Genomic DNA, 12,340 nt, shown 5'->3' on the forward strand with positions numbered 1-12,340 from the left:
AACACGTAAATGAGTTAAGATAGAAAATACCCAGCAGTTCACAGGGAATGTTCTGTTTCTACATCTATTGCAGCTAGCTTTTTTGTGGAAATGTGAAACGAACTCACATCTGACAAAGCAGCTTGTACAGTTTTGTGGACACCTCGGAATTCTTTAAGCTGTGATATTTCGGAAGTCATTAGTTGCTGTTTGATCAAAAAGGACTCGATGGGATTTAACCATTCTACGATTCTATGAGGCGATTGTGATGGAATACACGTGTGACTGTGGAATGTGAGAAATTTAAAGACTCAATTTAAATTAGATTATATTTTATTCATGGTTGTTCTCAGTTGTATAAGTGCTTCTGGAATCATTATTGTGTGAGAGTTTTCTGCCACTTGACGCTTGGCCATCCTGAAGGAGGGCTATGGCAAAGAACTTGCCATAACTTCATCTGGTGGTCAACGGGGACAGTTAAATTGTATTTGGATTCATTGACTTGAAAGTTATTAGTAATTTGCAGGAAAGCCATTTTGGTCTTATTGTTACCTTAGTTACCCAAAGTCAATTCCAGGCACACATAACAAACACGCTCGTACACGCTACTCTGGGCTATATGAATATTCACAGCACTGACTATAAGCCAACGCATGCAACAGCCAAGGTCAGAAATGATATAATAGAGTTCAACATCCACTTCAGACGGATGTGACAAGGAATGTTTATTTTTTAAATATAAATTTAGAGTACCCAATTATTTTTTTTTCAATTAAGGGGCAATTTAGCTTGGCAAATCCACCTAGCCTGCACATCTTTGGGTTGTGGGGGGTGAAACCCACACAGACATGGGGAGAATGTGCAAACTCCTCACGGACTATGACCCAGGACCGGGATTCAAACCCGGGTCCTCAGCGCCGTAGGCAGCAATGCTAACCAATGTGCCACGGCCGCCCCACAAGGAATGTTTATTAACCACTCAAACAGAAAATATAATCAAGCACTGTTTCACTACAGTCCAAATCATCTTTTCAGTAGAAATCAATGACATTAATTGTTTAAATGGTTTTCAGAATCCACTCTATTTTTCAGAACACAAATTTTATGTGGTTATTTTGCCTTTTGTTGCATTAATAAAAAACAAAATGCGAAAGCTGAGCATCTGAATATAACTAACTATTCTGTGTCCATGAAATGCCGGCTCAGATGCTTCAGCAAGTTGAATGGAAGATTCCTCCGACAGCGACCCCCTCTTTCACCAGTTTGTTGTACTGCTGCACAGCTTTCTCTGTTTGTAGAACCACAGCATCAATACCTTTACTTCTGATGAAAGACAGTGTCTCTTGAGGCACCTAAAACCAATATTGCACATTAAATATCTAGTGAGAGAAGTGTGTGTGAGAGTGAGTGACAGAGTGTAGTGAAAGTGTGAGAGTGAGTGAGTGAGAGTGGGTGTGTGTGTGAGAGAGAGAGAATATTTGAGAGAGACAGAAAGGTTTGAGGGTGATCAGAGCAGGTGGGGGGGGGGGGGGGTACTGTTGCCTCTTTAGAGGGGTCAGACTTGGGGGGGTTTGTGGTGGATGCATCGGAGATGGGGGGGCTGCTGTTGGCTGCGTAGAACTGAGGGCTTTCCAGACCTCTGGTGGTGTCAATTAGCATCCTTAATGGGGAGGACAAAGTAATGTCTGGCTGTGGGTGAGTGAGGTCACATTGTGTTCGGGGAGGTGTGTGTGGGAGTGTGCGAGTGAATGTGTGGAGGGCACTGCGAGACAGAGTGATTATGTGGGGGTGAGTGCAAGACACTGAGTGAGTGTGTGGAGTCAAATATCCAATTTCAATTTTCCCACTCATTCTCACCACGGCATACCAGCATGTACACACGTTCCCACTCACCCACCCACATACACTGACCCTCTAACACCCTGCAGATTTATATTATTTACACTTTTTAACTTAATTTATTGCTATGACATTGCTCAATAAGTCCTTTAAAGTTCCTTTAAACCTCAACATTAAAAAAAAATCAGTTTATTGAACCTTATCATTCCAAAATGAACTCATCTGCCCCTTGAGCACGAAAATATGTAAATGTGTCCCCCCTTCACCAATCGAGCAAAAAGATTGGACAAGACTGGCCTAAATTTGATGCTTAAATTGTAGTGGAGCTTACACCCATAACCCTTGCATTAAGAGTTGAGAATGTTACCAATGGGCCACTGCTGACACCTACCTTACTAGCATCACTAGAAATGTGGCAATATGGTGCATGAGCCTGAAGGTATTTTCTCACCCATCTTTTATCTTCAGATGCCGTCTATTATTAGGTAGCATAATGGCTGGATTAACGCTCTGGAGACATGAGTTTCAATCCCAAGCTCTGGGGAAATTTAAATTCAGCTAATTAAGAAATCTGGAATAAAAAGCTAGTGGCATGCGAGATCATGAAACTACCGGATTGTCACAAAAACAGATCACCAATGGCAAGGAAATCTGCCGTCTTTACCTGGTTTGGCCTACATGCACACATCAATGTGAGTACCCTGTGAAATAATCTAAGAAGCCTCTCAGTTGTATCAAAGAGCGGAAAAGTTGAATAAACACTGTGGGTGTACCCAAGGACTGCATAGGTGGCTGCCAGAAGTCAGCTCACACCACCTTCTCAAGCGCAATTAAGAATGGATGATAAATGCTGGCTTTGCCTGTGTCGCTCACATCCCATAACAAAAATAAAACTGACATCCAGAAAATGTTTCAGATAAATTTTGTTAAAAATACTACGTTAGCACCTAATTATTTTCCAAGACAGGTACCCACATTCAAGATGTTTAATAAAAGCACTCTTGTCAATGGAACACTTTTATGACAAATCTGAAAAATAATCCATTGAATGGATGATGCAAAAGTTACATTGCAAGAAAAGCAATGGCTCGTCAAAACCACAAACAAGTGAAGTTTAGTGATTCATTTTGTTTAATGTTACTCTTCAAAGGTACTTACTTGCAATGCTTCATCCATCCCCCTTCCAATTACAAGAGTCCGAATGCCTTTGTTTACAATTTCATTAACATCAGCTGGCTGAACTCCAGGTGTATGCTGGAAGAACATGGGTACAACGTTCAAGGTACGAACCACAGTTAGTGATGAATGTAAGAAATTGTCATATTTTATATTTTTTGCAGTAATGTTATTAAAACCTGGGTTAAGATGCATACGGACAATATGGCTGCTAGAGCTGTGAGCAAAGTGTTGCAAATGTGTGGTAAATTATCGATTTGCAGGTGAAGTATTCTGCGACTAGATCTTGAGAACATAGAACATAGAACATAGAACACTACAGCGCAGTACGGGCCCTTCGGCCCTCGATGTTGCGCCGACCTGTGAAACCATCTGAAGCCTATCTGACCTACACTATTCCATTTTCATCCATATGTCTATCCAGTGACCACTTAAATGCCCTTAAAGTTGGCGAGTCTACTACTGTTGCAGGCAGGGCGTTCCACACCCCTACTACTCTCTGAGTAAAGAAACTGCCTCTGACATCTGTCCTATATCTCTCACCCCTCAATTTAAAGCTATGTCCCCTCGTGTTGGTCATCACCATCCGAGGAAAAAGACTCTCACTGTCCACCCTATCTAACCCTCTGACTATCTTATATGTCTCTATTAAGTCACCTCTCAGCCTTCTCCTCTCTAACGAAAACAACCTCAATTCCCTGAGCCTTTCCTCGTAAGACCTTCCCTCCATACCAGGCAACATCCTAGTAAATCTCCTCTGTACCCTTTCCAAAGCTTCCACATCCTTCCTATAATGTGGTGACCAGAACTGCACGCAGTACTCCAGGTGTGACCGCACCAGAGTTATGTACAGCTGCAGCATGACCCTGTGGTTCCGAAACTCAATCCCCCTGCTTATAAAGGCTAGCACACCATATGCCTTCTTAACAGCCCTATTAACCTGGGTGGCAACTTTCAAGGATTTATGTACCTGGATGCCGAGATCTCTCTGTTCATCTACACTACCAAGAATCTTGCCATTAGCCCAGTACTCTGCATTCCTGTTACTCCTTCCAAAGTGAACCACCTCACACTTTTCCGCATTAAACTCCATCTGCCACCTCTCAGCCCAGCTCTGCAGCTTATCTATGTCCCTCTGTATCCTATAACATCCTTCAGCACTATCCACAACTCCACCGACCTTCGTGTAATCTGCAAATTTACTAACCCATCCTTCTACACCCTCTTCCAGGTCATTTATAAAAATGACAAACAGCAGTGGCCCCAAAACAGATCCTTGCGGTACACCACTAGTAACTGAACTCCAGGATGAACATTTGCCATCAACCACCACCCTCTGTCTTCTTTCAGCTAGCCAATTACTGATCCAAACCGCTAAATCACCTTCAATTCCATACTTCCTTATTTTCTGCAATAGCCTACCGTGGGGAACCACTTACATGTTTACAGATAGCTAGCTAATGGAATATTGTTTACATTTGAAGGACCCCTGGGGGTTGGATAATTTATGTGGGGTATTGTGTTTGGTCCAAGATAAACAAGTCAAGGGACATCTTGTAAGAATGATGCTTTATGCTTTGTGTACAGATGATATAATTAATGAGATGAACCAGGTCTGTCTGAAAACTCAGTTCGTCCTAGAACACTCATCAGAACAGAAGTGTTTCAGTTTGCTCCTGAAAGGTATTCTCTCCAAAGACTCTGCACAGAGTAAAGAAAGTAGAAACCTGGTTGTTAACTTCATTCAAGAGTGGTATTTGAAATATATTGGTCTGCTTAATTGGAACATAGAGGCAAGTTCAAGAAGTAAGCTAAGGTTTCTCTTTTACTTCAGAACTGTTGTAACTGTTAACTGTAAAGATATTTATTTGTTGTTAATATTGTTAATTCTATGTTTAAATTATAGTTTGTTTTCACATAAATATACCTATGGGTCAGTGTTCTCACTCCTGTAGTGTAGTAATGTTTCCTCACTGCTTTAAAAATTGAAAATAGTTGAGTTCTTTTCCAGGATCCTAACAAGTTCCATGACAAATAAACTTTTTTTAAATTCATGAATAGTCTTCAGAGTCTATCAAATTCTATATGGGCACCTCGTTTGACTGCTGGGTGTTGTGGTTTTTAACAGCCCCAGTGACCTGAAACCTTCACATTAAACTGTTATATAAGCTTTCAATTCTTGTTTTGGTGTATGGATTTCTGTACGGGATTTCTGTTCTCCAGCTTTTTTTATTCATTCAGAGTATGTGGGTTTTGCAGGCTGGGCCAGTATTCATTGCCAATGCCCTAGAGAAGGTGGTGGTAAGAAGTGTTTTGAACCACTGCAGTCCGTGTGGTGTACTAGCTACAGTCCTTTTAAGGAGAGAGTTCCAGAGTTTTGACCCAGCGACAGTGAAGGAACAGCGATATATTTCCAAGTCAGGATGGTGACTTTGTGGGGAACTTCTGGATGGTGATGTTCCCATGTATCTGCTGCCATTGTCCTTCTAGATAGTAGTGGTCATGGGCTTGGGATGCGAAACCTGTGCCATTCCGGAGACCTGATCTGACTCACACAAATAAACTCCTGGAATGTACATTGAGAATTTAATAATCAGGGCTCTATTCTGCTTGAAAAAACTAGTAAGTTAATATTTGCAAAGTCTGACCCAATATACAAGTGCTAAAACTACCGAATGAAATTCAAAATGGCAGCAGTTCTTACCATTCTTATCATGTTTAAGACCGTTTGATAACCCTTGAAGCGAACTGGATTCAGAAAGAAAATTAAAGTGTTCTGGATTCTCTGGACACATTTTCTAAAGTATATCAGGAAAACAAATTGCCACACTGGACACACAGATCTATTTCAACCAAAAATCTTGCACTCGTATGAAATTTGATACGTCAGAAAGACATTGCAGAATGCCACCATGTTGAATAAATGAAAATGTACAAACACAAGTGTTAGAAAAACAAAGGTAGTTTTAAGGGATTTACATTTATATTGCTAGCTGGAGCTGGTTTAGCACACTGGGCTAAATAGCTGGCTTTTAAAGCAGACCAAGGCAGGCCAGCAGCACGGTTCAATTCCCGTACCAGCCTCCCCGAACAGGAGCCGGAATGTGGCGATTAGGGGCTTTCCACAGTAACTTCATTGAAGCCTGCTCGTGATTTTCATTTCATTAACCATAAGAATCAAGGTATAGCTTTAAGTGGTTTTAATTTAATGTTTCTGTGCCTGGAACAGTAAAACTTGTAGATTCCTGCTGGCCAAAAATGCTTGGAAGTGTGATGGTTGGTTAAGTTCCAACTGTGTTCTATTGTGCTTAGAGATGGCTATGGCATGAATAATAAATAGTAGGGGTGTTGCTTAGCAACAGGAGGCCACCTTCCTTTGTTTACAGTTTTAATTGGAAGCCAGAGCAGTTGGAGCCAGGTCACAGAGGACTGAACAGCTCTTAACTTTGCCAGGTGAAACTGGATAGCACACGGGAGTTGCAAAGATGTAGATTTCCTAAGGAACAAAATACAGTCACAATAACCAAGGAATTGGTCAGAAAGACTGTCTAAGAAGACTGGAGTTAAGTGAACAGAGACCATGATTTTGTTCAAAAGAATTCAAGGAAGGGTAAACAAAGTAATCTGAGTTAGAGACAATCACAGTAACTAAATTTAAAGTGGGGCAGCAGACTTCAGAGGTAGATGAAACGTTTGATGTCATTTTAATACCATCAGGGAATCGAAGGTTAAACCAATTGTTAGCAGTTTGCACAGCAGTTAGACCACAAAATTCTGTGAAATTCACTATGAAATCCTGGACTGGATTCACTGTTAAAAGTGGAATGGAAGCTTTGTTTGTAAGTGTCATTTGTAAAAACTGGACTGGATTTCGGAATGCAAACCACCAAAGGAAAGCATTATTCTGAGAAAAATTTGTTTTTGGTAGTGGAATTTGAAAACTCTCATGTGTCAATCATCTGGAGGGAATCTGAGGAGAAAATCACAGATACTAACTTGCGTTCAGAGCAGACTGTGTACTTGACCATAGTCATTTTGTAAGCGCAAAAGGGACATTTTGTGTTAATGAGACCATTATATCTTAAGAAGTAATTTGTTATTGAAGTTAATCTTTAAATCCATGTGTATTTGTTAAGCTAAGGGGGGGGGGGGGGGGAAATAAAGGAGAATTGATTAATAATCCAACTTTTTATGTTTAATAATTATTTTCTTGTTAAAACTAATTAGCAGTAGGGGTGGCACAGTGGTTAGCACTGCTGCCCATGGCACTGAGGACCCGGATTCGATCCCATACCCGGGTCACTGCCTGTGTGGAGTTTGCACATTCTCCCCGTGTTTGCGTGGGTTTCACACCCACAACACAAAGATGTGCAGGTTAGGTGGATGGGCCACACTAAATTGCCCCTTAATTGGAAAAAAAATAATTGGGTACTCTAAATTTATTTTTAAAAATAAAAAAAAAATTAAAAACTAATTATCAGTCCTGTGACTCTGTTGCTCCACATTTTAGAAAGAAAAACGGTCTTTTGAGTCAGGGTTCCATTCTAGGACCTTCCTTCCTGTCCAGTTATACCTTCAATTATGATCATAACAAAAGGAATAATGCATAACAGTAAAATGCATTCAGTCAAAAAAGTGGTTGACTAAAAATATTTTAAGTAGACTTCTGAATGCAGGTTTAAATATTACCTTGGCTAACAAAGTACATCTTAAGATACGATGTTCTCATTAACACAAAATGTCCCTTTTCAGCACACAAGATGACTGTGGTCAAGTACATACTCTTCTGAACCCATGTTAGTGTCTGAGGTTACCTTATCTCCTTCCTCCGAGTTTTCAGAAGTCTACTCACTACATTTTAGTCAACCCCCTCTGAAAACTCAGAGGAAGGAGGTGAGGCAAAGGGGTTGGGTAGGAGTTCCAGAGGGTAGGAACAAGATGACTAAAATAATAGTTGGCGATGCACAGTGAAAAGTAGTGGGTGATAATTAAAGAGATGAGAGGAGAAGCAAACAGTCAAATATGAGGCAACTAAAGATGAAGATAAGGATTTTAAAATTGCTTTGTATAGCATGTGATGTAGGTATGATCTAACAAGGATGAAAGTAATGGAACTACAAAGCTTTAATTTATGTACCAATACGATTTCCACTTTCCATTGTTATGGTGATTTTCTTCAGCTGTTGGATACTACCGTTTAATACTGTTTGCTTGAAGTATCTTTAATTTGTTAATACCTCCTTCCTTATAAATTTCAAGTTTATTGCTTAGGGTGAACATTGTATATATGTCATTACTTTTGTTGCTGTTTGATAAGAATATTCTTGAATTTGAGGAGCAGTGTTCACAGTAGACTGTTCTACTTGAAACGCTTCCCATGTGGGTAACAACGTCCCTTTGTGCAATACACCAGCAGGCAATATAGCATTACACCATTTCAAACTTTGTAGTTTGCTGGATTATAATTATTCTCAGCATCTCAGATCAAATCTCTACTCACACGAGTTCCTGTCTCTCTCCAGTCCCAAGTTCGGTTTCCTCCTGGCCAAACTTTACAATCCTTGTACAGAGTGTCACTACCCTCAACTTTCATTTCTCCCCACCTTAATGAGGCAATAGTAGGTGAAGTCATGCTTCCACTCACTGTTGGGAAAGGAAAACAAAAACTGAGCTGCCGTAACAGATTACTCTTCTTCGGATTCCAGTCAGTATCGATTTGGTAGATTTAAAGGAACTGGACAACATAAATGTGACTAAGACATTTTTAACTAAATAAATAACTGGAATGCCTACTGTTAGTACTTCCAACTTGGCAAACTCCCAGTTTTATTTTCACCCTAATGCAAAGTAGGTCAGGAGGTCTGAACTTGTCGACGGGGCAGCTGACCTCTGAAGAGGCTGCTTGATGTTTAGTTTTATTTCTGATATGTCAATTGCCTTAAACAGCCGGTTTCTAGATTTTTTCCCCCGCGAGAAGCAGCAGGCTGTGAGGGCAGTCCCGGCCTCCACCCCCAGGCCGGACGGCGGCCGCCAAACCCTCCTCCCGCCCGGGAGGAGCATAGGCGGCCTCTCCCCTCCTCCTCACCCCTCTCAACAGAAGCAGCTTCAAATTCCCCCCTCCCCTGCCCTCGGCCCCTCTCACCTCCTGAGAGCCCGTCAATTCCCGCAGAACGGCCCGTTTTTCCGCAGCACCACCCACTGTTGTCATGGAAACGGCCTACCCCGACCCCCAAGGAGCATAAATCCCAAAGAGTGCAAATGACCCAAAATAATATAAATGATCCATAAGAATGTAAATAACTCCCAAATAGCAAAAATAACCCCAAAGAGTGTAAATGACACTAAAAGTATAAAGGACTTTATACTTTATACTTTATACAGCAGGGTAGCATGGTGGTTAGCATAAATGCTTCACAGCTCCAGGGTCCCAGGTTCGATTCCCGGCTGGGTCACTGTCTGTGTGGAGTCTGCACGTCCTCCCCCTGTGTGCGTGGGTTTCCTCCGGGTGCTCCGGTTTCCTCCCACAGTCCAAAGATGTGCGGGTTAGGTGGATTGGCCATGCTAAATTGCCCGTAGTGTCCAATTAAAAGTAAGGTTAAGGGGGGGTTGTTCGGTTACGGGTATAGGGTGGATCCGCGGGTTTGAGTAGGGTGATCATGGCTCGGCACAACATTGAGGGCCGAAGGGCCTGTTCTGTGCTGTACTGTTCTATGTTCTATGACCCCAAGAGCAAAAATGACCCCAAAGTGTCGAAATGACCCCAAAGAGTGTAAATGACCCAAAACAGTACAAATGACTCCAAAAAGCATCAACCACCCAAAGACTATAAATGATCTCAAAGACTGTGAGTAATAATGTCACAAGTAGGCTTACATTAACACTGCAATGTGAAAATCCCCTAGTCGCCACACTCCGGCCCCTGTTCGGGTACACAGAAGAAGAAGAATGTCATAATTACCTAACAACACATCTTTTGGGACTTGTGGGAGGAAAGCAGAGCACCCAGAGGAAATCCACGCAGACACAAGGAGAACGTGCAGACTCCGCACAGTGACCCAAGACAGGAATCGAACCTGGGGCCCTGACGCTGTGAAGCAACAATGTTAATTACTGTGCTAAATGACCACAAAGGGTGCAAATAGCCCAAAAGAATATAAATGATCCATAAGAGTGTAAATGACACCAAAGAGCACAAATGACCCCAAAGAGTGTAATTGACCCAAAACAGTACAAATGACCCCAAAGAGTATAAATGACCCCAAAGAGTGTAAATGGCCCAAAGCGTGTAAATTACCCAAAAGAGTATAAATGACACAAAGAGGTCATGAGGACTCCCAGCTCCACCCTTACTGTGATCTGTTTCTAAATTAATCAAACCGCTTGTCCCACATTCAGTGTTGGATGAGCGGAAATTCGCAGTTAAATATTAGGATGGTCAGAACAATTTGCTTTCGGCACGGAAAAAATAGTTCAGACCAGTATTCGTATTTCCGAGTTCTTTCTGGTGCTCCAGATACAAGAGTAGTTCGGACTAGTATTCTTATTTCCCTGTTTTTATTGTTTTTTTGTTCTGCATTATATTTGTGTCTCCCGCCTGCCACACTTTGCACTCCGTCACCTGACTTCATTTCTCTCTCCCTGTTAATTGTCTGAGGCTGAACCACTCTGCTTTGGCAACCTTGGTGTTGTTTGATCCTCCCTCCCCCCCCCCCCCCCCCCCCCCCAAGATGTGCCACTGCACAGATCAAGACCACCTGCTGCCACTTCTGTAACATCGTCCATCCCCTATCTGTCCCTGCCTCAGCTCATCGGCTGCTGCAAATCTTATCCATGCCTTTGAATGCTAAACTCGGCCATTCCAACACCCTTTTATGAATCCCTCACACTCAGTAAATTTGAGGTCATCCAAAATTCTCCTGCCTTTGTTTACATTCACACAAAGGTCGATCCCTGTGCTGGTCAGCGCCATTGGCTCCTCGTTAAGCAATGCCTCTAATTTTTAAATTCTCGTCCTTTTTTCAAATCCCTCCATGGCCTTGCCCCCTCCATAGGGCAGCACGGTAGCATGATGGTTAGCGTAAATGCTTCACAGCTCCAGGGTCCCAGGTTCGGTTCCTGGCTGGGTCACTGTCTGTGCGGAGTCTGCACGTCCTCCCCGTGTGTGCTTGGGTTTCCTCCGGGTGCTCCGGTTTCCTCTCACAGTCCAAAGATGTGCGGGTTAGGTGGATTGGCCATGCTAAATTGCCCGTTGTGTCCTAAAAAGTAAGGTTAAGGGGGGGGTTGTTGGGTTACGGGTATAGGGTGGATACGTGGGTTTGAGTAGTGATCATTGCTCGGCACAACATCGAGGGCCGAAGGGCCTGTTCTGTGCTATACTGTTCTATGTTCTATATCATTATAATCTCTTTTAGGCTCACAACCCTCTGAGATACCTACACATTACTAATTCTGGCTGCAAGAACCCCCAATTTTAACTCCTCCACCAGTGATAGCTATCTTTTCATCTGCCAATGCCTTATGCTCTGAAAATCCTACCTTAAAACTTTCCACCCTGCTTGGAGATACTCTTTAAACCTAGGTCAAGTCATCGGTTTTTATATCTTATGTGGCTTGATGCCAAGTTTTTGTTTTCCAACACTCCTGTGAGGGACTTTGGGATGTGTTATTATGTTATACATTTATTGCCTTACCCTAATTCCCTTTGAACTCAGTGGCTTGCCAGGCCGATTCAGAGTGCATTTAAGAATCAACATTAGCTATATTAATGAAACTTGTTTATGGCCTCTCAAAATGTCTGGGGCTTACAGCTACCTCTAAATCCACAGACAATGTAACTTCCTTCATTTCTGAGCTTTTCCTTTGGCTAATTCTTCTTAGCCAGGAACTAAATTGTGTCAAGGTATGGGGAGAAGTGGAAGAAAATCTGTCAGCATTAACATATTCAAATAGTAAGATGTCTTTCCTCTGTAATTAGATATAGATCAGTGTGCCAAACTTGAGTCTCCATGCTGATACAACTACTTACTCAAAAATGTAAAGATGTTTCAATATTCCTTTCCTTTGAAATTTAAACTGAGTTTCCACAATGCACACATCATTAAATAACCAGTCAACTACTTCACATTCCATGTTAGCTTTGACGCAGGTAGTTTCGGATGCCCTGACCAAAACACAACCTCTCGATTGGTCATGGTTACAACTAGGAAATGCTGCAACTGTTTTAAAGAGGCAACACTGAATCGGGCCAATGCTGACGTTAGCATGAACAGATTTAATATTTCAGTGTAACATCGGAGGGTTAAAAACAAGATCTCAAAAGCAACGGTGCACAAGAACAGGATGAAAC

The 12,340-nt window shown here is 42.0% G+C and overlaps 1 protein-coding gene across 2 annotated transcripts; it reads right to left on the reverse strand.

Annotated features, from left to right (window-relative positions):
• Window positions 1-1,027: 1,027 nt before the first annotated feature.
• Window positions 1,028-9,252, reverse strand: LOC119954324 (mth938 domain-containing protein-like). 2 transcript variants are annotated; one of them, XM_038779459.1, is made up of 4 exons: window positions 9,137-9,252; window positions 8,495-8,637; window positions 2,977-3,072; window positions 1,028-1,331 (listed from the first exon to the last, which is right to left on the reverse strand). In XM_038779459.1, the coding sequence occupies exons 2-4, from the start codon at window positions 8,624-8,626 to the stop codon at window positions 1,191-1,193; spliced, it is 369 nt and encodes a 122-aa protein (XP_038635387.1). In that variant the 5' UTR covers window positions 8,627-8,637; window positions 9,137-9,252; the 3' UTR covers window positions 1,028-1,190. The 2 variants fall into 2 exon arrangements, with proteins under 2 accessions (XP_038635387.1, XP_038635386.1); XM_038779458.1 differs by lacking the exon at window positions 9,137-9,252 and adding an exon at window positions 8,788-9,006.
• Between the last annotated feature and the right edge of the window lie 3,088 nt (window positions 9,253-12,340).

This window comes from Scyliorhinus canicula, chromosome 19 (genome assembly GCF_902713615.1).
Source record: "Scyliorhinus canicula chromosome 19, sScyCan1.1, whole genome shotgun sequence".
NCBI lineage: Eukaryota > Metazoa > Chordata > Chondrichthyes > Carcharhiniformes > Scyliorhinidae > Scyliorhinus > Scyliorhinus canicula.